General features: G+C 49.5%; 1 protein-coding gene across 1 annotated transcript in view; it reads right to left on the bottom strand.

Moving 5' to 3' along the window:
• ASTN2 (astrotactin 2) overlaps window positions 1-25,553 on the bottom strand; it is an 861,071-nt gene that overhangs the window by 334,987 nt on the left and 500,531 nt on the right. The window contains exon 11 of the mRNA XM_041762437.1: window positions 24,835-24,985. Within this exon, the coding sequence (XP_041618371.1) occupies window positions 24,835-24,985 (151 nt within the window). The remainder of the gene's footprint in view (window positions 1-24,834; window positions 24,986-25,553) is intronic.

The raw sequence follows: 25,553 nt of genomic DNA, 5'->3' as shown, positions 1-25,553 counted from the left end.
AGTTAATTTTTGCATGAGGTGTGAGACTTACACTGAGGTTTGTTTTCTTGCTTGGGAATGTGCAATTGTGCCAGCACCCTTTGTTGAAAAGGCTCCCTTTTCTCCAATAAATTGCTTTTACCTCTTTGTAAAAACAGCAACAACAAAAATCCCCCTCCCCCAACAAATAAACAAAAACCAAACTGTGGTTATCTGTGTAAGTCATTTCTGGATTTCTAGTCTGTCCATTGATCTGTAGGTCTGTCCTTCTACTGACACCGCAGTCTTGGTTACCGTGGCTATATGCATCTAGAGATAGGGTAGATTGACTCCTTCTACTTTATTCTTCTTTATCAAAAGGAGTTTTGCTTCTCCTAGTTCCTTTGTCCTCCTATATTAATTTCAGGAAAATATTGTCTATATCTATAAAAAAAAACACGCTGAGCTTTTTGATAGGAATTATCTTAAAACTTTGTATCAATTTGAAGATAATGGAGATCTTTATGATGTTGAGTCTTCCAACCCATAAACACGGTTTGTCTCTTCATTTACTTAGATCTTTTAAAAATATCTTTCATCAGCATTCTGTAGTTTTCAGCGTACATGCCCCATGCATGTTTTGTTGAATTTACATCAAAGTATTTCATTAGTTTTAGGCATTGTAAATGGCACTTTATGTCACCTGTTTCATTCTTCATACTAATAACTTGTATTTTCTCTCCCTTTTATCAGTCTTACCAATTTTTTTTTTTCCAATTTTCTTCATGTTTTCAAAGAGTCAGTTTTTGGTTTCACTGACTTTTGTGTAGTTTTTTTCTTTCTAAGTACATTGATTTCCTTTCTCCTGCTTGCTTTGGGTTTATTTTGTTCTCTTTTTTGTAGGTTCTTAAGGTAGAAGCTTAGATTACTAACTGAAACTTCTTTTCTAATGCATACGTTCACGACTATAACTTTACTTCTCATTAAATATAAAGACGGATAAATTATAAAGAAAGCATATTTCATCACGCTGTGTCCCACAAATTCTGATACACTGTATTTTTCTTTCAGTTCAGTGTATTTTTAAAAAATTTTCCTTGAGGTTTTCTCTTCAATCCATGGATTATTTAGAAATGTGTTGTGTGGTCTCCAAATATTTAAAGATTTTTCTGTTATTTGTTATTGCTTTGTAGTTTTATTCTACTATACCTAGAGAACACACTCTCTATGGCTTGAATTATTTAAATTATGGGCAATTTCTATTGTTCTGTCTTTAAATTCATTGGTTATTTCCTTTGTCTTCTCCATTTGCTAGTTGAGTGAATCTACTGAGTTTTCAAAAAAAATTTTGGTTGTTTTCAGTTATATAATTTTCATTTGTTCCTCCTTTATATCTTCTACTTCTTTGATAAAGCTTTATTTTTCTCATTTGTGCTTTTAACTGCTTGTTTAAGCATTTTTATGATGGTTATTTTAACATATTTATTATTAAATTCCAATTTCTCTGTTATCTTCATAATGGCATCTATTGGCAATCCTTCTCTGCGTTGTTTGAGATCTTTCAGGGCCTTGGTATGACAAGTAATTCTTGATGGAAGCCTGAAGGATTTGGGACGTTATGTTATATTATTATGTTTTAATTCTGGATCTTATTTAAACTTTGTATTTTATCTGGATTCCTCTGACACTGGTTCAGTAGGGAAACAGTGTCATTACTCTCATTACTCTCATTACTGTCAGGGGAAGTAGAATCCCAGTTTCCCCTTTTGGCCTTCTCTGACATCAGTATAGCAAGGAAAGGGGAGGACTGCATTGTCAGACTGTGTCATTACGGTCTGGTAAGAATGAAGTCTAGCTCCCTACCTGGCCTTTGTTAGAATGGGCTGGGGAGGGACCATGTTTTTTTCTGTGATGCTTGGCTAAAGTGATTACTGTCAAAACATTTTCTGTTTTTATAGGCTGCCATTTTCCTGGGACTTTGGCTAAGGAGAGCAGGTTTGGGGTTTTGGGTTGTTTCTGGTTGGTTTGTTTGTCTTTAACTATTGGCATTTCTGACTTGCTGGCTCCTTCAGCTCCAAGTTTGGAACATATGAAGCAAAAAAGCAAACAACAACAAAAAACCAACTCAAGTTACTATCCACCAAATCTCCCTGGGCTCCCACGTTCCTAGCTGGTCTGCCTTCTTCTCTCTACCTCTCAGAGACTCATGTTTTTATATGTAATCTCTAACATGTTTAATTGGATTTAGTAGGTAAAAGGGAGAAAAGAGATCTACTGCCCCACAGCCTGTTTTGCATAGGACTAAGAATGTTACATTTTTAAAGCTTGTTTTTGTTTTGTTTTGTTTTGTTTTGTTTTTGTTTGTTTGTTTGTTTTGTTTTGTTTTTTTTTAAAGGAAGAATATGGGCGGCCCGGGTGGCTCAGCGGTTTAGCGCCACCTTCAGCCCAGGACCTGATCCTGGAGACCTGGGATTGAGTCCCATGTCCGGCTCCCTGCATGGAGCCTGCTTCTCCCTCTGCTGCTCTGGCTTTCTCTCTCTCTGTCTGTGTTTCTCATGAATAAATAAAAACAAAATCTTTAAATAAAGGAAGGAAGAAAGGAAGGAAGGAAGGAAGGAAGGAAGGAAGGAAGGAAGGAAGGAAGGAAGGAATATGACACCAAGGGCACCTGGGTGGCTCAGTCAGTTAAGCATCTGTCTTCAGCTCAGGTCATGATCTCAGCATCCGGGGATGGTGTCCTAAGTCAGGCTCCGTTCTCAGTGGGGAGTCTGCTTCTCCATTTCCTTCCGTCCCTCCCCTGGGCTCACTTGATCTCTCAAATAAATAAAATCTTAAATATATATATATGAGACCAAACAATATCAGCACACTCATGTCACTTGCAAAGCCTAAAATATTTTCTCCGTGGTCCTTTATACAACAAAGTTGTTGACCCTGACTCCAGCCATGGGAAGGTATCTTGAGTTTATTTTAAGTATAACTGGAAGGCATTGAAGGTTGCAAACTGATTCAGTTTGCTACTTTGAAGAGATTACTGAAGTCAGTGAATTCAGTTATCTGTAAGCCCTTTCTTGGGGCTGACAAAAGAAGCCTCAAGAGGCAGACTCTGTGGGGCTAGGGGTGAGCAGAAGAAAAGGAGCAGGTCCATCTCAGAATGACCTCATTCCTTGGAGGGCTGCTCTTTTGCCAGAGGTTTTTCAGTAAGTGGATGAGAAACCCAGTTCAGCTGAGTTCCAGAGCCTCATAGCCTCCATTCTGTTCCCTTCAGGTGAGGACCCACAGGAAGACCCCGAGTCCCTGAGCCTTGAGGTCTTGAGGATCTGAGGGGGGGGGGGCTACCTGGGGGATTCTCAGCCGTCTTCCCGCACGCTGGGCCTGCCTTACTCCTCCCGGCCCCCTTTCTCTCACTTCTTCCCAGCCCTGTTTTCAACACCACCAAGCCATTTGTTTCCATTTGTAATTATGCATTTTAATGTTCATTAATTATGGAATGCAAATTGCTTCAAGTACAGAATTTGTAAAGAGCTGCTCTACTACCCCACCCCCGGGTCTAGAAGGTGGGCCAGCTGTTCTGAGCAGAAGGAAAAACAACCAACTTACAAGTGAAAATAACTTTTCCTGGGGCCTGAGTGACTCAGCTGGCAAATAAACCTCTGGGACTTGCAAGATGGTGCTACGGGAAGAGCCCTGCCCGCCCTCTGGCCTCGGGAGCCAACAGGGTGCCACCTCCCTTCTTTCTCTTCTACAACCTTGGGCGTGAGAGATCAGGTGGGATGATGGAAATGACTCCGGCCTTGGACCCAGCCTCAGATGGCGGTCACCTAGAGCGGCTCATGCCTCTCTGAGCCTCAGTTTCTCCATCTGGAAGACCTTTCTCAAAGTGAGTGTGGCAGGCAAATGTGTTGATGGAGACCAACAGCCAAACCCGAGCCTGCCTTCAGTAAACAAATGCATGTGACTAATGGATCTCTGCTCTGCCTCCCCCGTTCTCTAACCGGCTGGGTAGCTTCCGGCAGCACATCCCACTGTCTGGGTCTGTTTCCTATGCTAGAAAATGAAGGCGTTGGACAAGTGGAAGTCGGACAAGACTCTTAGCTCGGAGCTGCTTTTTTTTTTTTTTTTTTTTTTTTGGTCAAAGCAACGGCGGATTGTGAAAAGGAGAGAACTAACTCCAAACTACTTCAGAAGGGAGTGGAGACTCCCCTTTGAGGGCACTGAGCTTGTTTTAAGGCATCACCGAGATGACGCCACACCTGCCCAAGATGATGGCCGGAGCCTTGTCCTCCTCCAAGGGCTCAGCGAGGATTGGTTTCTCTCATCACCAGTGAAGCACAGTAACAAATTGACCTCCTAGGAAACGCCCCATCTCTTACCCACAGAACTGCCCCGTGAGAAGATCAGGGTAAAGGTTATGTGAGATGAAGCAAAAGCAACGAGAACATTCGTGAGCGGAAAGCTGAGCATACAGTCAGCCGTATAGGATCCCACAGCCGTGAGCGAAGCCTCCCCCCTCCTCCCTGCCCCTGTGCTTCTGAGCCTCAGTTTCCACGTCACTCCTAACTCCCTGGGCTTATGAGAGCCAAACCAGAGCACACACCTGACAGACGTCAGACACGATGGCGGGTGCTCAAGCAGCGGTAACTGCTGTTTGGATCCCTTGTTACTCTCCCCCGAATAGGAAATGCACTCAGGAGGCAACAGAAGAGGGCTGCAGACCTGCAGTGGGCAAGAGGCACACGGCCACGGGCAGTTTTTGCTATTCTCGGCCGTGCTAAGGTAGGACCAGCATCATCGTGCTCGTTCTGCGGATGAGGAAACTAAAGCCCAGAGAGGCCGGGTGATGTGCCTGAGATCACACAGCCCGTGAGAGGCAGCCTGGGCCTACCACTGACGTCTCCTGATTGCAAAAAAAAAGAGCCTCTTTCTCCATCATCCACATGAAGGTGGTCTGTCCGTGATGTCACAAGTGGTTAGGGCTCCACAAGAATTCCGAGGACTGTGTAAGAAGGTCACGCCCGGGATTAGGAGGGCACAGAGCGGGGTTGTCGGCAGCAGAGCCTAGAGGACAGACCAGATACCTAACCCCCCAGGAAGAACAGAAGGGAGGGGGGAAGCCACGATGAACCATGTGCGAGCCACGTTTCCCTAGGCCGTCCCCTCACATCCTCGCAGCAAAGCTCGGGGGCACCTCCGACACCCACTCGTTGGGCAGGCGAGGCGACGGACGATGGCACAGCTGAGCTAGGGCGGTGGAGTCCCTCAGGAGGGACCATCCCTTCGATCAGACGCCGAGTGGGCCTGGCTGCCCCGGTCCCAGGAGGCCCCGGGAGTACAGTCTGGAAAGGGCGTGTACGGGGGCAGGTGGGGAGGGCCACCTTGCTGTTGCCCTGCCCCGACACCTCGCCGTCCTCAGCCTCCATCTGTCAACAGGGCCAGCGAGCCCGCCTATTACCGCAGACATTGATCCGGACGACCAGGCTGGGCGAGGGCCCATAATTACGAGGAGTTTTAATCAACTCATGGCAATTCAGCCGTCACTCAGTTTGATGCTGACACGGAGGAAGGGGGTGGGCATGCAGAAAAGGATTCCAGGGATCGATAGCAGGTACTGTAGGATTGCGGCTGCAGGCACCCTGGGGAGGGGCGCCTTGGCCCTCAGCGGGGAGAGGCTTCCGGGGGGGGGCTCCCAGGTGCACTGGCCGAACCACGACCCTGCTCCATGTGTCCCCCCACCTGGATGTGGGAGCCACATAGGCAAACACCCAACTGCACCTGCCAGGTCCAACCTCAGTACCTTTGTCCATGCTCTGCCCCTAGGCAGGCCTGCCCTCCCCTTCCTAAAGAATTCTGTGTAGCCTATAAGCTAGAGCTCAATCTCCCCTCTGCAGATCCCCTCCCAACTCTAGAAACAGATGGAAGCTGAAGAGACCAAAAAAAAAAAAAAAAAAGGTTTAATAATCCAGACGCTGCTTCTTCCTGACTGTGTGATTTGGGCCAGTGACCATACCTTTCTGATTTTTGTTTCTACGTTTTAAAATGGACCTGCTAGTAACTAACTGCCTCCTGGCTTTGCTGCGAGCCCCACGGGGGCCACGGAGCCCTCGTGTGCAAGTTCCCACTTCCTTCGGATGCCCAGGAGTCCGCGAGCATCGTCTGCCCTTCTCCTATGTTGAGCATTGTTCCGGCACAGACATCGCTCTGGCAGGCAGACGGCTTCCAGTTCACAGTCTGTGTCCCCGGGACACACAGTGTAAGACACCCGGCTTCCTCTTCCCCGCTGGGTCCCAGCACCCAGCTAGGGGGACCTGGTGTGGCCTCTGGCATCAGGCCGGCCCGGGCTAGATCCCACCTGGCTTTGCCTCTGGCTCCCCAGTAATGCCGGCCATCCCTGCACGGACACCCCGAGGCTTAAGTCCCTTGGTGTAAACTGAGGCCAAGCCCCCCCCCACCAGCAGCACCACCACGGGGGTGAGAGTTGGACATGGGGTACCCCTAGCACGGAGCCGGGTACGCGACAAGACCTCGACTGTCATGCAAGGTGTCACTGTGATAATCATCACTTTAATATTTGGTTTTTTTTTTTTAAGATTTTATTTATTTATTCTTGAGAGATAGAAGGAGAGACAGAGCCAGAGACACAGGCAGAGACAGAGCCAGAGCCAGAGAGAGCAGAGGGAGAAGCAGGCTCCATGCACCGGGAGCCCAACATGGGACTCGATCCCGGGTCTCCAGGATCGCGCCCTGGGCCAAAGGCAGGCGCCAAACCGCTACTCCACCCAGGGATCCCCTCACTTTAATATTTGATTCCCGGTAGATATTTTTGGAATGTGGCAACCTGTTGGGAGGTTCTGAGTTCCCGGGAGACACCCACGGGCCTGCCGCGCCCGCCGTCCGTCCAGCGCTGGACACGCTCCCTGGAGACACAAGACACTGCTCGGGGTGCCGCCCGTGACCAGACACCACCCTGGGCGCTCTCCTGGGTCTCCCTTGCTCGAGGCCCATGCCCCTGCGAGCCTGCTATTAGGGGCCCGATGTCGCAGAAGGGGGGCCAGGCTGGGGGTCAGATGTGCTTTCCTGAGCTGGCTCAGCTTCCCGGGGCAGAAGCGGGATGCGAGCATGGGGCACCGGCTCTGAAGCCGCGCTCTGGCACCACGGGCTCCCCACGGGGCCGCAAGGGAGCAGAAGGCCTGGAGGTCTGATGCTGGAGGCAGCGGGTGACCCCAGAGGGCGGTGAGTCCCGTTCAAGTCGGGTCTGCTCCGGAACAGTAATCTGCTCAAGAACCACAGCAGCCTTGAAAGGTGTGGCTGGGCTCGCGGGCACGCGTGTGGACCACGGCTAGCTCTAGGAGGTGACGCCCCCCGCCTTTCCCACTAGAGGGGCACAGGTGCACAGGGGATGCAGATGCCGGCCTCTGCTCTGGGCAATTCTCTGGCCTTCTCCTGCCTCAGCAGGATGAGAGAGGCGGCAACTGGTTTCCAAGGGCCTTGCAGCTTGGACACACCCTGCAGTTCCCTGCACGAGGCTCACGGGAATTCCAAGAGGTTCAGGTGGTGGACCTGGGTACGGGGTGGCCCCTGAGCTGGGGAACCGTGGAGCAGGGCCGTGCTTGTGGGAGTGGCTTGAGGACCTGGGTCGCAGCCCACCCGGGCAGCCCCCTCCCGTGGCTGGTCCTCCCCGTCTGGCTGGAGTCCTAAGGCCCTCCACCTCTCTCCGGAGCTCCCCAGGACACCGCACAGAGTAGGGGCTCCGTTTGGCAAACGCCCTATTCGAAGCCTGCTGTCCTTCGGGCCATTGAGTTTACAAAGCCTTAGGCCGGCCTTCAAAAAGATGAAATAAGTAGTGATATTCTTATAGTCCCTGGAGTTGTTGTTGTTGTTTAATATGGTACAAATAAGCACAGAGAGCTGAGGTAAGGAGAGAAGACTTCCCCAGAAAATCCTCCAGGAGTCCTGCCGAATGTCTGTTCAAGAACTGTCTAGTGATTATAATAAATAGCCTCTGTTTGGTTCATTAATAATACGAACAGCTGGGCGGCCCGGGGGGCTCAGCGGTTTAGCGCCACTTTCAGCCCAGGGCGTGACCCTGGAGACCCGGGATCCAGTCCCACGTCCGGCTCCCTGCATGGAGCCTGCTTCTCCCTCTGCCTGTGTCTCTGCCTCTCTCTCTCTCTCTCTCTGTGTCTCTCATAAGTAAATAAAATCTTAAAAAAAAACTCATTTAAAAAATAATAATATGAACAGCTGACACTTACCAGGGCTACACTAGGGCCAGGCACTAGTCTCAGTGTGTTTGGAATATCAGCTCCTAACGTTGGGGCCCCTGGGTGGCTCAGTCGGTTAAGCATCTGACCCTTGATTTCAGCCCAGGTCGTGGCCTCAGGGGCCTGGGAGGGAGCCCGGTGTCCGCTTGGTGCTCGGCAGGGAATCTGCTAAAGGTTCTCTCTCCCCCTCCCCCACAACCCCTCCCCCTTGCTCACATTTTCTCTCTCTCTTAAATAAATAAATCTCAAGAAAAAGAAAAAAAAAAAGAACGTTAACTCATAATGTTAACAACAGCCTAGTGGTGTAGGTACTAGTGTTCTCATTTTTTAGAGGAGGAAACTGAGGCACGGACGGCTTTAGTGACTTGTCCCAAGGCCACGGGGCAAGCACATATGTCAGGTCAAGCTCTGCATCCTTCTTCCAGAAGCAGCTCCCAGGGCGCAGAGGGGCCGCGCCAAGGTCACACAGCGCGCCTCCGTGGGGCCGGCAGGGCGGAGGGGAAGTGCAGGCCTCATTGCCACGCTGGGCCTCCTGGAGCCTTGTGCTGCGGGGACAGGGCTCGGCCGCCTTCCCGGGTCGGGCCCTTTGTCATGCGACGGTGCCCGGAGGGAAGTGGACGTGGTCGTGCACTCCCCCGACGCCGGGCACAAGGTCCCTCTTCCCTCCTCCTCAGGAAAACATGCGCTAGTCTTTTTGCCACTCACAGGTGGGAAACCGAGGTTGTCGAGGGGAGAGCACTTGCTTCAGGTGAACCTCATAGATGCTGACATTGGAGGCTTAGGCAGCCTCACGTCTCGTTCTCTCCGTGAGCGGCACGGAGCCACGGGAACGTTGGCAAGCACGCGTGCTGCACGCCCCTGTGCACACAGCAGGGGCAAAAATGGCTTTCTGGGCACTGGGTGGGGGGGGGGACACGCGACGGGATGAGCACTGGGTGTTATGCTATATGTCAGCTAATCGAACTCCAATAAAAAATACATATATATTAAAAATAAGTAAATTATAATTTAAAAAAGACTATGCATCACCCCCCCCCCCAAAAAAACAAAACAAACAAACAAAAAAGCTTTCTGAGGGTATGTGAGCGCTGTGGAACCGGGTCCCATTCTCATTGCTGAACGCACCTGACTCGGTCCCTCCTCAGAGCAACCCTCGGCAGTGGATGCTATTATCTCGCTCACGTCCCCAACGGGGCATCTGAGGCACAGCAAGGTTCATTAACTTGCCCAAGGTCACACAGCGGGGGAGTGGCGTACCCAGGAAAGCCGGTGCCAGAGTCTGTCTCCCCAACCCTTTGGCTATAACCTCCTCACCCAACAACCACGTAAGGTAGGTACTATTATTTTCCCCATATTTTTGACACCGGGACACTAAGACACAAAAGGGTTTAAGGCCACCTATCTCAGTATTAACATAGTAAAGTGGCCGAGCCAGGATGGAACCCACGGACCCTGACCCCAAAGAGCTGCTTCTCCCCCACTACCGTGCCGAGTAGTGAGCTGGTGATTCAGGGCCCGGAGCCAGGCTTTTCTCAGGACAGGCTGAAGACCTGGTCTTTCCACGCCCGCTAGGTTTCGCTGGCTCATTCCCTCCCCCAGCCTTTGCAACTAAAAACTCTATTTTGCAGCTTGCGGCTGTGTCCTCACGCCGCACCTTCTCATCGATCACCCGGACTCTGTGTGAGAAATGATTTTATAAGCTAGTTGGCTTCAAAAAGCATGGAGCAGCAGCCATCGAACATATGCTTCTGTGGGTATATATTTATTCAGCGTATGTTGAGTGTAATTTTGGGTGGTTTGCATATTTTACTTTATTTTTTTTTTTGTTGCGGAGAGCAATTTAAGAGAAAGAAGAAAAAAAAAATCCACCCCTAAATGGAGAGGGATGCCAGAGATGCTGGACCTTGAGGTTTCCTGAGTCCAGTGTTTTGGGAACTGGAGGTGGGTGAGAGGAAACTGAGGACCACTAGCCATCCGGCCCCCGGGCACCGTGCTTCCAGTCTTTCTTTCCAAGGCCTCACAGCAGCCTGACTGTCCCCTAGCTGCTATGTTCAAAGGACTAAAAATCAGCCAGACACGGGCTCAGGGCACACCACCCAGCTAAGTCTCCAGGCAAGCCCACACTGAGGGGCTGCTGTGCATAGGACAACGTTACTACATCATTGCCCAGCGTCATCTACTAGAGCAGCGGGATCTGTGCTGCAGGCAGCCTGACCCCAGAGCCAGTGCCCTCGACCCTTCCATCAAGGAGCTCTTGGTAGCTCTTGGGATTTTGGTTCTGACCCCAAGGCTGCCAATCCCAATGTGAGTGGCATTGGGCACACCACTCCCCATCCTGGGCTGGCTGCTACACTTGCAGAATGGGGATGGCGATACCATTTGGCTGGTGTGCTATGTGGATTCCAAGATCCAACGTTACACTGACACGCAGCTCAAGAGACATCAGTTCCCTTTCTCTCTCTACCCCCACCTCTTGCCTAAAAGGTTTTCCTCTCACCCAGGATGAACTCAGGATGTAACATCTAAAAATATGCCTTAGAAAAAGCCTGCAAGGTTTGGACCAGCTGGGGAAAAAAAATCACGCTCGTGTGGGTGCCGAAAACTCAAAGGACAGGAAGAAGCAGCCCAGCCCAGGCCCGAGTCTACACCAGAGGGAATCATTCGGAGAGGAGAGTTTACCCTGTGTATGTGCTGGAAAAAGGCATCCACATGTGATTCTGGGCGATAGGATCTGAAATATCAATTCCTGGCTGGGGAAATAGGTGGATGTCTTTGTCAGCCACGACACACTTCACTCCTGTGACTCTGGAGCCTAGCGCAGGGTCTGACCACACTAGGGACTCAGGTGTTACATTCTGAGCGCAGCTAAGATTTGAAACTATGGACCAGCTGATAACCAACTTCTGCTTCAACCAAAAGAGGAGATGGGTTTTACCTAATGCTGAATGCCAGAGAATCCGCCACTGCAAAGCAAAAATAAAATATAGTTGTTCTATGTACATATACATGGGGAGACTATATATAGAAAAGATAAGGGGCACGGTTATCATAAAAGTCAGGGTTGTGGCTACTTCTGGAAGGAGAGAAAACGGGAAAATGGACAACGGAGTCACGGTGGATGTGTTCAGAAAGGGCTTCGGGAGTGCAGGCAATATTCTAATTCTTGACCTGGGTGACGATCACATAGGTATCGCATACTTACTACTCATGAACCTGCATGTGATGTTTTTATACATTTTTCTACATGGAGTTGATATTCCACGACAAAAGTGGTAAATATATATCACGTAGAAAAGCTACTAAGAGGAAATACCAAAACGTAAATGGTGGTGACCGCAGACGGCACGACTACGGGTGATACTGCCCTTTCTCCTTCCTTCTCTGCGTTCTGAACATTCTTAGGTGTGTGCACAATAACTTCATCGTTGGAAAAAGAAACGTAGAGGAAGAAAAGTAGGTTTTCAGTTGAGATGCCTCATTATCGAAACAAGGCAACAACACAATTATGGAGGTTGGTTACGACGCTTCCGCCTGAAATCCCACCTTATGGAGAACTCCGTCTTCTCCCTGAGGGTTCCTTAGCCCTCCAGGGGCAACGGGACGGGGAGGAGCACAAGCCCCATCGGGTGCCAGGTAGGCTGATCAGGGTCTTCCCTCCAGAGACCCAAGTATAGCAATGACTTGTGGACTGTCGCAGGGAGGGAAGGAGCCCCAGAGAAAATCAAGTTCAACTCTTGAAAGTTTTACAAAGCCTAAGGGGCTTAACTAAGAATACACAATAAGCAGAGCCAGGATGAAAAATAGGGTCATTTTATTACCTAGGTTTGTATCATCCCCACGACAGTGGGCTTCTGAAATCACTTTTTCTCACATTGATGATGAGAAAAATCCTTAAAGATCAACGAAAACCAGAAAAAGATCCGATGGGTGATGTTGTGACTTCTAATAAGAAATACAGATATTTTAATCCTCATCCTCACTTCTAGACAGAGTTCCTAAAGCCCTTGGAATTTCCTTAAGTGATAAGAGCAAATAAGGTGTCTTGATATTTGTAAGGAACTCCTTTCAATCACACCTGGGTTTATGTTAATGAGGTGACCTTTGGAAAGAACCTAAACACGGGGTGCTGGCTGCCAGGGGAACAACCATGTGGTTAGAGGGTTAGAATCTTCAGGGTCCAGTAAGAGGACCGGGGCTGGAGGTTGCATGAGCTGCCGATGGGCACTGATTTAATCAATTATGTCCATGTAAATAAAGCCTCCATAAAAACCCAGAAAGGAGAGGGCTCAGAGAGCTTCCCAGTTGGGGAACGCATTGAGGTGTGGGAATACCAAGGAAGCTCCATGCTTCTTCTCCTAAACCTTGTGCAACAAACCCTTTCACCTGGTTGTTCATCTGTATCCTTTATAGTATCTTTTACAATGAACTGGTGAGCGGAAGTCAGTGTTTCTCTCAGCTCTGGGAGCCACTCTAGCAAATTAATCACGTCCAAGGAGGGGGTCGCAGAGACCTCCAAACCATACGTGCTCAATCAGAAGTACAGGAGACAGGCTGGACATGTGCCTGGCCTCTGGCGTTGGGATGGGCCGTCTTGTAGAACTGACCCTCTAACTTACGGGATCCCAGTTCAGTTGGATCGTAGGACACAGAATCCCTGTCTCCTGAGAAGCTGGAGAACTGCCAGGTGGTGTCAAATAGCAAAGCACACAGTGGATCTTGTTTCCTAGCTCACCAAGCTTCCCCCTACCTGGTAGGAACTGGCCCTGGAGCGAGAGGTTACAGAACTGGGTCCGGCTCATGCCTGCCTATTCCCACTGGGCTTGGCCAACATCCTAAGGCGCAGGGAGGGATCATTCCCAGTTTCTGGACAATGCAGCAGAGACTCAGACACACTCAGCTGACCCTCAGCCACACAGCTCCCCGCGTCAGGGACAGGAGGCGAACCCACCTCTGTTTCACAGCCACGTCCACCCTTTGCAAGGGAAGAGTTCTGACGGACCAGCTGCTGCCCCAGGACTGTGCATAATGCTGTTCAGGTGCTACCTTTGCGGTGAGAAGAAAGGCCAGTGAGGGGTTTATGAACCTTCCCGCTGCTTGCTAGCTACCCCAAGCGCAACGGTTTCAAGATTGAGGCTGGTGGCCTGTGCTCCAAGCTAACTCTTTGCCATCCCCCGATGGCTTCCACAGCCTCCAAGAATACCTGGGCTGGTGGTGAAGACATAGGAGGGAGGGCTCCAGGAGAAGCTGGACGAAACGGGGAAAAGGCTAACTTTCCAGATTAATAATGCTAATCCTAATGACATCGTTTCTTGTCCATGTACCCCCAGACCTGTGATAAAAATAAAAGAAGGCTATGATACGGTGTGGAAGACAGAAACCTGGCCTGGAGGTTAGGACACGGGTGAAGCCAAGCATACTTCCTGAGCTTTTTGGCCTCAATTTGTTCATCTTTATCCTTGACAGAAGGAAGGAGATTTGCATACAGTTCAGCTCAAGTTAAGAAGCCAGTTGTCTTGAATAAAAGGGAAAAGTTTGCAGAAAGACAAGCAGCTCTGACACACCAAGTTACCGCATAGAAACACAACGACTGTTTGCTTTTTATGCTCCTATTTTTAAACTTCTGGCTATAAATTCTTGTTTAGATTTGCATATGCATGGGGGGAAATGTATAGAAAGAGAAAGAGCGCGAGAAACCCAAGAGGAAGAGAAAGCGGACAGTGGTTTGTGTTTTTTCTTTATAGATTTCAACCGTATATACACTGGTCTGATTTTCCAAAGAGCATGAGCTACTTGAAACAAACAAAAACAAAAAAGAAGACTGAAAGACTCTATGGGGGAAAATACCTTATAAATGTGACAATCCTACTACCACAATTTAGACAAACACAGTCACTCCAGGTTTTCGTTTCAGAGCAAAGACAAAGGGCGTCTAGCTGCCAGCGTCCCAACGGCCTGGGAGCGCCTCTTCACAGGTGCTGGGCACAGCCACCCGCAACGCTGCGGTCACGGTCCCCGACCTGCTCGTGTCCTCAAGGACACAACGGTCCAGCCACCCCGCTTCCTTCCGCCTGCCTGGTCCTCTGCATTTGCGCTCTCTCCCACATGCATCATGCATACATCACCGGGCTCTACCCCCCAAAACACCGTTTTTATTTGATCACTTGCCTCCTCAGGGGGACGCTTCCGGCCAACACACTCGCCTGCCTTGACCTGCCTGAAGTGCATCCTGAGAGCAAAGCAGGACCCCTAACCCAGGCGTGGTCCAGGAAACCAGAGGCCGAGCCACTCCTCTTTGTTTTAATCCATCCTACACCTTAGCCTAAATCATGGAATTTGAAAACCGTCCTTACAGACTGCGGGGCGTCTATTCTAAAGAACACAAAAGAGCCTTCTCCCCAAAGATGCTCAGAGCAACACTGTTTATAATAGATTAGGATTGAAAACACTCAAGAGGCCCACCAATCGGCCGACGTAAGCGCTACAATAGCCCCCTCCGTGACATCCTAGGCAGCCAGGGCCAGTGATGCTTATGAAGGCTCTGCCCTGATTAAGGGCGAGGGCCCTGGCCTCAGGGTGCTCCGCTTGAACTCCCTGCTCTAGAACTCAGAAGCTGTGTGACCCCGAGTGAGGTGCCCAGGCTCACTCCGTCTCAATTCTCCTGTCTCTAAGAAAGGGGTAATAATGAGACCCACGGCAGAGGCTTCGGGACGCAGCGAGCACCCAGGCCATCTCAGCTCTCACCATCCCCATCATCCCCACATGAAATGCCAGATAATAGGAGCAGCAGCCACGCTCTGTGTCTACTTAGGGCCAGGCGCCGGCCCCTTGTGAATGCATTATCTCAGCTAGCGCCCAGGGCTGCTCTGCCGGGTAATTATCAGCCTCATTTTACTCACCAGGAACCCGGAACTCAGAGGTTTAATGTGTCCCTGGGTCACACAGCTCATGAGTGACAGAGCGGATTTTGGGCCCAGGTTTCTCTGATGCCAGAAACCGTGCTCTTAAGCACCACACTGACCCCTCGGAGGTAGAGGTGATGGTGGGAGTGAACACCTTGTCTCACCAGCACCGTCTGGAAGGCAAAGAGCTTTCTGAAGCAGGTGCATGAAACAGGCAATTGAAATGTCAACGATCACTCCGGAGATGCTTACAAAAGGGAAGCGAAGGGACGGAGATTTTTTTGCCCCCCTCTGTATTTGCTTTCCCACCCAACCGTGAATTAAGCCTCACCCCCCAGCCCATGCTGCCCTTCCCCACCCTCGGGTCCTTCCACTGTTAGAAAGCTGCCCCCTGAGAACGTATATCATGAGGTCACAGATTTCGGGAACGGAGAGGCAGCTCGGCATTTCATTGGCGCCTCCCCAGGCCGGGCTGACGCTCCCTCTCTGGTGGCAGGGTGCAGTCTACACGCAGATGGCCACCCGCCTTCCCTGAAGTGATTTATTCCACTCCTGTAGCCAACAGGTGGCAGAGCCAGCAGCTCCCATTCCCTGCTCCCTCACCCCCCTTTTGGGGCTCTCCCCCCACCCCCACCCCACGCACCATTCTTCCAGGAATCAAAGGGTAAAACCCATCACTTTGGAAGGGCAAGGGCTGCTCCCTGACTTTAACGGCTAATGACTTCCACACAATAAAACCAGCTTACCAGAAATACCATCAGACCCAGCAAATCTGGGTCCCAAAGAAATAAAATGAGGGGGGAAAAAAAACAGAGAAGGCTTCAAATGTCACGGGAAGAATAAAATATTTGATATCATAAAAAGGTGCAGAGGCTTTATGAGAAAGCCACACATTATAATCTTGGAAACCCCGAGGCCCACTGCCACCCCCTCAGAAGGGAGGAGGGGTATATTCTGAGCTCACAGAGGGAAGACGCAAATGCACAGCTCCCCACCGAGGGGCGACTCCCTTCTTTTTCATTCCCTAAAGTTTGGTCCTTCTGTGCAGGCTCTGAGTCAGCAGGCACAGTTCCAACCTCCTTTTCTGACGACCCCACCCCCTTGGCCGATACTCGCTCTCTTTTTGTCTTCCTGTAGATCTCTTGATGCAGAGAAAGAAGAAGTCTGAGACACGGAAGGAGGATGGGGGGGGGGGAGAGCAGCAGCCCCTCCCTTTCTGCCCCCTGACATTGGGGACACTTGCTTTGGGGAACAGATCTGCAGCTTCTGGATGTTGCCATCTGATGAGTTAAGAGAATGGGCTTTGGAGTTAGATATACCTGGACTCGAATTTCTGCTCTGCCTTTATCCAGCTGGATGGACTCGGGCAAGTTTCTCATGCTTTCTTTTTTTAAATTTTTTTTTAATTTATTTATTTATGATAGTCATACAGAGAGAAAGAGAGAGAGGCAGAGACACAGGCAGAGGGAGAAGCAGGCTCCATGCACCGGGAGCCCGACGTGGGATTCGATCCCGGGTCTCCAGGATCGCGCCCTGGGCCAAAGGCAGGTGCCAAACCGCTGCGCCACCCAGGGATCCCTCTCATGCTTTCTAAATCTGTTTCCCCACGGACAAAATAGGAGTACCAATAGTGCTCACCCCATCAGGCTGCTCTGAGGATCCAATGCAATGATGCGTTTCCAGCATTTATCGCAGGGCCTGGCATGAAATCAGCTCTCAAAACCTCTCTACTTGTACCTCTATTAGTAACACTATTGCTGATATTATTGCTCGCACTAATTCGTTTATCAGTGGCATCAACCGATTCATACTCTCAATAATACTATCAGGACCAGTATCACTGATGAAGGTGCATCTAGAGAATGTTCCATCTACGGACCTGTTTGATCAGAGGGTGCTCTGATGAGGACACGATAGAGGAGATACTCTACCCCTGACGAAGACTATTTCCCAGCCCAGGAGTCTCTGAGTTTCCATAAAGATGTGTTGCCCCCTGGACTTTGCATATTTGTGAATGTTTTTAAGAAAAAAAAAGGTGTCAGGCATCATTCCTCCTATTTTAGAGTCTGGGAAAAGCTATCCTGGTCGTACCTTATCCATCACACGCCCTGTCAGTGGTCTGCTGGGATGGACTAAACCTCAAAGAGTCCATATCTGGGGAGGAAAAACCCCTTCCTAGGGGCCAGACCCCACTGCGGCTCGGCCCTGCTCCCCCAACCCGGAGGGCGGAATGCCAGGCCCCGGGGCCCCCGGGCCCCCAGTCAGCAGTCCCTGGGCTGCGCTCCAACGCTGTTTCGCACTCAGCTGATTCTCCCTCTGTGCCTTCCTCACCCTTAAGTTCCGTTTCTTTTAATCACAGCCCGATTGAGTCATTAAGGGGCGGGGGGACGATAAGACATGGGAAAGAAGCAGCCTCTCTCTCCCCCTACGAACCAGATTCTACTTCTCGCCTCCTCCTGAGTGGTGCCCAAGAGGTGCTCGGCCTATAATAAATGGTCGTTCCTCTCTTTATGCATCTTGACTTTTAAAACGGAAGCATTTTTTGTTGTTGCCATTCGGCATCTCATGGCAATCAGGGGTCCTGCGGCCCTTCCCAATATCTGGGAGGCCAGATGGCATTTTAGGTCAAAATGGAAAAAGCACAGGGAGGGAGAAGGAGAATGCAGCTGGGGGATCTCTAGGGCTGGGGTGGAGTGGGGTTGGTCTGGAACCCAAAAGCAGGGCTGGCGGCTGACCCGAGACACGTGTCCTAGAAGACCCCAGACTCTGCAGGACGCGGGCAGCCAGCAAGCCCAGCCCGGCGGCCCCCTCGGCTGCCCTAACTTTCTCTGAAGGCCCGGCCTGCGTGCTCGCCCCCCTCCCGCCCCCTTCCCGGTGCTGCTCTGCTGACCCTCCCGTCCTACCAGGCAGTTCCCTTTGCCCCTCGTGTCATGTGGAGATAAGCACACAACCTAGCTCACAGGACGGCCGAGCCAGTCACGCTGTTTAACACAAGCTCAGCCCTCTGAGTCCTGTCGGCACACGGGTCGCCGAGCGGACCGTCGTTCTTAACTTACCAGCCTCTGTCTTTGATAAGGTGGCTACAGTAATGCCCATCTCGGGGGCGACTTACAAGCATGGAGTGTCGTGGGCATTCACGAACCAGCAGCGTGATGGGTGGGTGTCCCTCGCACCTACCCCAGCTCCCTTCTCTCGTACTCATGTCCACCTCCTGAGATATTCTCAGGCAGAGATGAAATGGTTTGTTCGAAGCCCCTGCGGTCCTCGGAGTTACCCTCGGAACCACGGTGGGGCTCTCTCCTGCTGTCTCCTGTTTCATCCACCATGCAGGATGCAGAACTGTTGCTAAATAAATCTCTGGACTGTGGCAGTGGCCAAGCTGATGCTACAGGGCCCATTACCCAGGCAGGTGCAACTGGGAGGAAGGGGTCTTGGGATCACATCTTGATTCCGTCACCGCTTCCCTACACGAACTTGAGCAGCTTGTGCATCTTTCTAGGCTTTTGCTTTCCCTTCTGTATCACAGGAGAGGTGCTGGCCTGGTTAGATCTCGAGGCTGCCTTCCTGCTCCGAGAGCCCCAGCCTGGGGGTCCGTGCTGTAGGTCGAAGGTAGCATAAAGACAGCCCTGCACTCTCTCCTCTTTTTCTCGCCTACAGGTGAAGTCCAGTTTCCTCTCCCTGAATCCACACTGACCTTAATGACACACCTGAGAAGCAGAATGGGTGGGGGGGATGATGATGTCCTGGGACTTCCAAGGTTGGGTGCGGAGAAGCCTTGCAGCTTCTTGGAACACTCAATCTCGGGCTGCTCCCTTTGCAAACCTAGCCTGGAGAGGCCACGGGACGCACTCCGGTTGACAGCCCCAGCTGAGTTGAGGTCCAACCCGGCCGAACGTCAGCCGCTGGCTATCCCAGCCCTGTCTGCGTAAATCTCCCAGCTCCAGACGGCCCACCTGTCATGGATCGGAGGCAGACCACCCAGCTCAACGAACCCTTCCCATAGCCCGGACCCACAGAATGTGAGCGAAAACATTGGAAAAACGAAGATAAGCTGTGACTTCCTATTTCAAAAGGGGCCGAGAACAGATTTTGATCACCGCGTTGTCTGAGGGTTGACTCCATCAAAGGGCTGCTTCCCACGCTGGGAAAACCAGGGCAAGGGAGGAACAGCATGAGCGGAAGGCTTCAGGGGGCAGCAGCTACACAGAGATGGTGAGAGTGTCCTCCACACAGTATTATGATGAAGTGCCTCTGGTTTTCTTTGGTTTTGTCCTCTATCTTGATTAAAATTTCGCAGTGTTTATACTGCCACACAGAATAAATGGAAGCACAGCTTACTCTTCCAACTGTGCCTTGCTGACATCCTTGTATTTGTCAGATTTATACCATTTCTAATAGATGACAATTCTTTACTCTTTAGCACATTGAATGGGGAACACCAGGCTCCCTCCCCTTTCTGATGCTTCGTTCACTGTTACTTCCTCCATCCCTGGTCAAGAGGTGAGGGTCTCCCTGGAAATAATTGAACTTACCTAAATAACGAGGTGATTCTTTACATGGTATCTCCTGGATCCCCCTCCCTCCTCGTGTTATTGTTCACCCTGCACTAATGTCCCATCACTGCTGAAACAGATGACCACGAGCTTGGTGGCTGAAAACAGCACACATTTATTATTACCTTATGGTTCCATAGGTTAGAAGTCCAGCAAAGTTCTTACTTGGCTAAAACCAAGGTATTGGCAGGGCTGCATTGCTTGCTGGAGGCTGGAGGGGGCGAATCCATTTCCTTGCCTTTCCCAACTGTTAGAGACTTTCCTGAGTTTGTAACCCACCCCTCTCTCCATTTGGAAAGGCAGCAATGTTGTGTCGCTCCAAATTCCTCCGCTGCCTCCCCCTCTTCCACATTAAAGGACCCTGGGATTACACTGGGCTCACCCTGATAATCCAGGGCAATCTCCACTTTTAAAAACTGGTTTATTAGCAACCTTACTTCCATATGCAAATTTAATCTCTACCTTTGTTGTATAAAGTAAAATATTCACAGGCTTCAGGCATTAGGGCCGCAGGAGCTATTACTCTACCACACACCCAGCGACCCTGTCCAATTTGGGCAACTCTACACCTAAAGACCAAAATATCCCAAGATTACCACAGAAGAACCAGAAAACCAAGCCAAATGAGCAATTTTTTTTCTTTAATTTGGAGGTTCAGAAATTGAGGTCTAGATAGAAGGTGAAATATAATGATAATAATAATAATGGTAATGGGAAATCGGTGATGTGTTAGACAATTGGCTTCTCTACCCTTCACCCCCTGTCCCAGGGAAGAACTAAGGATTATTTGAGCTCGGAAAGAGAGGAATGTTGGAAATCAAACAAGATAGTCTTTCAAATGCTAGGGTATGTCTTCCAAAGAGATCCTGTGCTCCATTTGCGCCAGCCCTGTCCATGGGGTGGTTGGGGAGAATGAGAGGCTATAGAAAATCCGGTGAGTTTGAGGGACTGGAAAGCAAAGAGTGTCTCTGCCTCCCTTGCCAGATAGCATCTGGTGGATGGCAAGTATGGTCGAGTGCTCTTCCTTGGCATGACAGCAGCCAACTACAAGTGCCTTCACGGCCTACCTAAGTCAAGAGGTCTTCAGCTCGCTCCCCTCAGACCCTCATGCCCTCCATGTGATGTAGAAGAGTGGATATCCTCAGAGGCACAGAAAGGCCATCTGATAGAGCCGATGGCCTCCAATGACTTTGAGAAGGGGGATGGAGAGAGCAAGGCACCAGATGCCAGGATAAAACCACGCACCCATAAATCACATGGGGACAGAGGGGCCCTGGCACAATACGAGAAAGGAAAGAGAGTGATGGACAAGGGCCAGATAACACAGGCATTAGGCGTGATGGGCAGTGGTCCAGTACCCAATATCCCCTTCAGCCCCCATGCATAGACATACGACAGCCCCCTTTGAACTCAGACATTCAGGAAGAGGTGGGAAGCAGAACACCTAAGTTGAACTCGAAGTAAGTTTCTACCACCAACGGATGGACTAGCACAGAAATGAAATTCACGTACAGAAACACTACAGAAAATTAAATAGGCTGTGCTCCTGATTTTCCGTGGCCCCGAATTTCACAACCACTGCACTAAAACATCCGCAATCGTGGTCTCGTCATCTTGCACAGAAATGGCATTTTGTAAATCCCTAATCATTTCCATTTATTTTCTTTGATTTGTTTTCAGAAAACCTATGAGTTCAAGAGCTACTGCCCCCTTCTGAGAGATTAAGAAACGTAGACTAACAAGGTCAACGTAGATTCCGAAGCTCACCAATGACCAGGCCAGAACGTAAGCTCAGTTCACTCAGCCCAGCCTTCTTTCTCTACCACCATCTCCTTTCTGCATCACAGGGAAGCAAGCCAGCATGGTTCGGGCAAGAAAAATAATATTGAAAACGTGTCCCTGGACCTCTGCCTGACAACCGTGTGGTGGTGCCTTGGGAAGCCACTGCTTCCCACTGGGTGGGGGCCCTGCTGGGGGCCCTGCTGCCCAGGCTTGTTGTGACCGTGAGTTATTGGATGCAGACATGCCTTGAGAACTCTAAAGTGCTCTAAAAAGAAAAGCTATTATTACCTTTTTATTATTATTACCTAAGAAACTGCCAGATGGAGTTTCTTAGGAGAGGGGCTGTAAGAAAAAGTTTCTCTCTGCAGGTAGGACAAAGAATCTGCAGTGAAATAAGAGAGGTTTTAAAGTTTGGAGTAAAAATGGGTGTCTGCCCACCCACTCTGATGGTGCAGGGAAGAGCTTACCTCCGTTGAGTCCTGAAGTTGCAGTTTTAACATTAGATCTTTAGAGAGGAAGGTCTCTGAAACTGCATCAGGAGGCTGAATTTTCTCTAAACCTCCAAGGAATGAATATTCTCTCTCTCTCTCTGTCTCTCTCTCTCTTGCCATTTTGAAGAGGGAAAAAGAGACACATCCCGCCTAGACACACATGTGCGCACACATCTCTGCGTTCTGAGGTTTCATTCTTCTGGGACATCTATCTTCAAGGAAAGGGAGTTTAATTAATTCAGGAAACAGAACTGATGGATAAAGGGAATAGAGGCAGACAATGTATGCCTTTCAGAAATATCAGCTTCCTATGTTGGAAATAACACTGCTGATTTGGGACATCAAATTTTGAGGTGTGTGTCCACTGCCTAGCTCTACGACACGGGCCAATCCTTCTCTCTCTCTTACTGGGCCTCACCTTTCCTTCCTTCCTTCCTTCCTTCCTTCCTTCCTTCCTTCCTTCCTTCCTTCCTTCCTTCCTTCCTTCCTTCCTTCCTTCCTTCCTTCTTTTCCTTCCTTCCTTCCTTCCTTCCTTCCTTCCTTCCTTCCTTCCTTCCTTCTTCCTTCCTTTTTTTTTTAAGATTTTATTTATTTATTCATGAGAGACACACACAGAGAGGCAAAGACACAGGCAGAGGGAGAAGCAGGCTCCTTGCAGGGAGCCCGATGTGGGACTCGATCCCAGGACCCCAGGATCACGCCCTGAGCCAAAGGCAGATGTTCAACCACTGAGCCACCCAAGTGACCCTTTGTCTTTCTTGTATTTTTTTTAATAAGATTTTATTTATTCATGAGAAACACAGAGAGAGGCAGAGATACAGGCAGAGGGAGAAGCAGGCCTGTGGGGAGCCTGATGCGGGACTCGATCCCAGGATTCCGGGATCATGACCTGAGCCAAAACAGACATTCAACGACTGAGCCATCCAGATGCCTCTGGGTCTCACTTTTCTATTACGCAAAATGGAGGGCTGGGTTGCAATAGTCTGAAGTAGATAGCTACTAACTCCAACCCCTCCCTTTCTGTTGCTTGCACCCTACTTTTCCTTGAGATTCTCACTACCATGCATTTTCAGTGCGGGTGCCACTTGGTCAAAGTCCCAGGTATGACTGGGTCTCCGATGAGCCCAGTCCTTAACCCTGACCACAGCAACTGTGACATCAATGGGCATGAGGACCAAGCTGGCCCAATAGATGAAATCTTGTTACTTTAGCTGGAGGAACTAGGAAAAAGATGCTCCTTTTCAGTGGGGAAGTTCTAGTTGTCCAGAGAACGGCATGATGCTGAGGAAAGCAGAGCGAAGAGAAGAGGGATCAATGACACTGCTTGATCCCCTTAATCCTACTGCCTAGATTTCTATCTGATCCAACACATTTCTTCTTTTTGCCTAAGCTAGTTCTGAGTTTCTGTCACTTATAATCCTAATAATTCTAATTTAAAAATCTCTAACTGCCCATCTACCTCTGAAGATCTGTTGATCTTTGAGTCTACAGTACAGTTTATTACATTACCTCATTCTTCACTGTATTGGTCTCCCTGCCATTGTCTATTTCCCTACCTGTGGTGCAGGCATATTAAGAGCTGACTGCGTATTCTATTTCCTGCAGCCTCTCCCAGAGACGCAGCCCTGACCCACATCCCTGGCCCCATTCCTCCCTCCCTCCCTCCATCCTTTCTTTCTTTCTTTCTTCCTTATTTACCGAGATGGTTCAGGTGCTAAGTTGAAACCACAGATCCCCTGGGTGCTCCCTCAGTTTACTGGGTGGGATAAAGTTGAAAAAAGCTGGTCTCTTTTTCAAGACAAATGATCACGGGGGATATAAGGCATATAGTAGGCACGTGAAAACAGGAAGGATCATTCACCTTCACTACTGCAAGGTGAGGAGGGAAAAGAAGATAAATCTGGAAAGATGTCTACTTGTTTGCTACACAAGCTGGGGCAGGGAGAGCAATTTGCTCTGCAAAAGGACGCTAGGAGCAAAGGCTCTGAGGCATTAAATGGGCAAGTGTGTTCAAAGAACTACATCTAATTTACTCTACTGGCTTTGGTGTAGAATGAGGCAAAGTGATGGACAGGTTGGAAAGGGCCAAATCACGAAGGCATCGAATGCCAGGCAAAGAAATTCAGTCTGTAGGGCGATGTCTAACAAGTGAGCTTCCATGAGCACTCTCTCCCCACACATATAATACTCATTAAATTATTACAAAATCAGGATCCTGGGACCTAACGCCCTCTATAGGGGGGACCCTGGAACCTACACTTTAAACAAGCACCCTAGGTCATTCCTATAAAACAAACCATCCAGTTTGAAATCTTCTTCTATACGCAACAAAGATCCTCAAAGATCCTCTGTGCCCTTATCTCAGGCTAGATACTAGAGCTCCAGGCAGACAAGTCTGGCACTTCCCCTCCATGCCCTTGCCTTGACCATCCTTCTCTTTTTCCTAATGTAAGCTGACTTATTTTTTGAAGTCAGTTAAACACCAACTTTTCCAACTTCTACCAACTTTAAGGTCTCAGCTGAAACTTTCTCTTCTGGAAACATCTCATTGACATGATCCCACTGTGTCCACAGGGATGATACATGCCCTACCTCACCCCCAAATGAACAGTAACCTTCCTGAGGCCAGGAGCTCTCAAGGACCTATTGCATATTGGGCACTAAAGTTCTGATATCTCATTTCCTTCTTCCGACAATTCCACAAGGTAGGCTTAATTCTCCCACTTTGCAGATGAAGACACCGAGGTAGCCTGGCGTGCCAAAGGCCACAGAGGTAGACGCTATGAGTACTGTGATTCTCTTTCACAAGATCCCCCGCTCAGGGAGGTGCCTCAAGCAAGCAGCCTTGGCACCCGGGCCCACGCCATGTTCACAGGCCAATGGCACTTACCACACATCCCGAGGAGTCTACCTGGCGGTCAGACACGCACTTGAAGTTTCGTGTGCAGCCACCATTGTTCCGAGAGCAGTCACGCACAGGCCCAAAGGAGGACAGCAGGTCGTTGATGGTTTCAAAGTATGTGGACAGCATCGCTTCTTCCCTTGGAGACAAAATAGATGGTTAAACCCCAGAGACACGTGTATCATTAGATTAAAAAAAATAAATATGCATTCATTCCATTTAAGAGCATCATTTATGATACCTGTAATCAAGGAAATCATATCAATGCATATTTAAAAAGAAAACAGTAAAAGAAAATCCAACAGGTTTACCATCATATGACCCGATGTTTGTCTACTTGTGATAAAGAGGAATATACTTGGAACTCTGCACTTTTTATTTCATCAGCTTTCATAATTTGGGAAGATAGTCCCGAGATTTCCATTTTACCAATAAGTGAACCGTGGCTCAGAAAAGTGAAGTGTCTTGCTGAAGTGCACCCAGCTTATAATGTGGCAGAACCGAAGCCTGTGACAAGCTCCATCTGAGTCCAAAAGGGAAAAAGCTCTTTCCACTATACGACGCCTTAGCTCACACTATATTTTTCTACAGATTCCAGATCTCCCCATAGCAACTCAGCAAAATGGGCCCATTCCTGTTATTCCCACTTAAGATATAAATTGAAACTCTAAATGGTAGGGGACTTACCGCAAATTACAAAGCCTATA

This window comes from Vulpes lagopus, chromosome 7, assembly GCF_018345385.1.
Source record: "Vulpes lagopus strain Blue_001 chromosome 7, ASM1834538v1, whole genome shotgun sequence".
Taxonomy (NCBI): domain Eukaryota; kingdom Metazoa; phylum Chordata; class Mammalia; order Carnivora; family Canidae; genus Vulpes; species Vulpes lagopus.
Note: the sequence above shows the minus strand (reverse complement) of the source record. Positions and strands in the feature narration are given on the sequence as shown.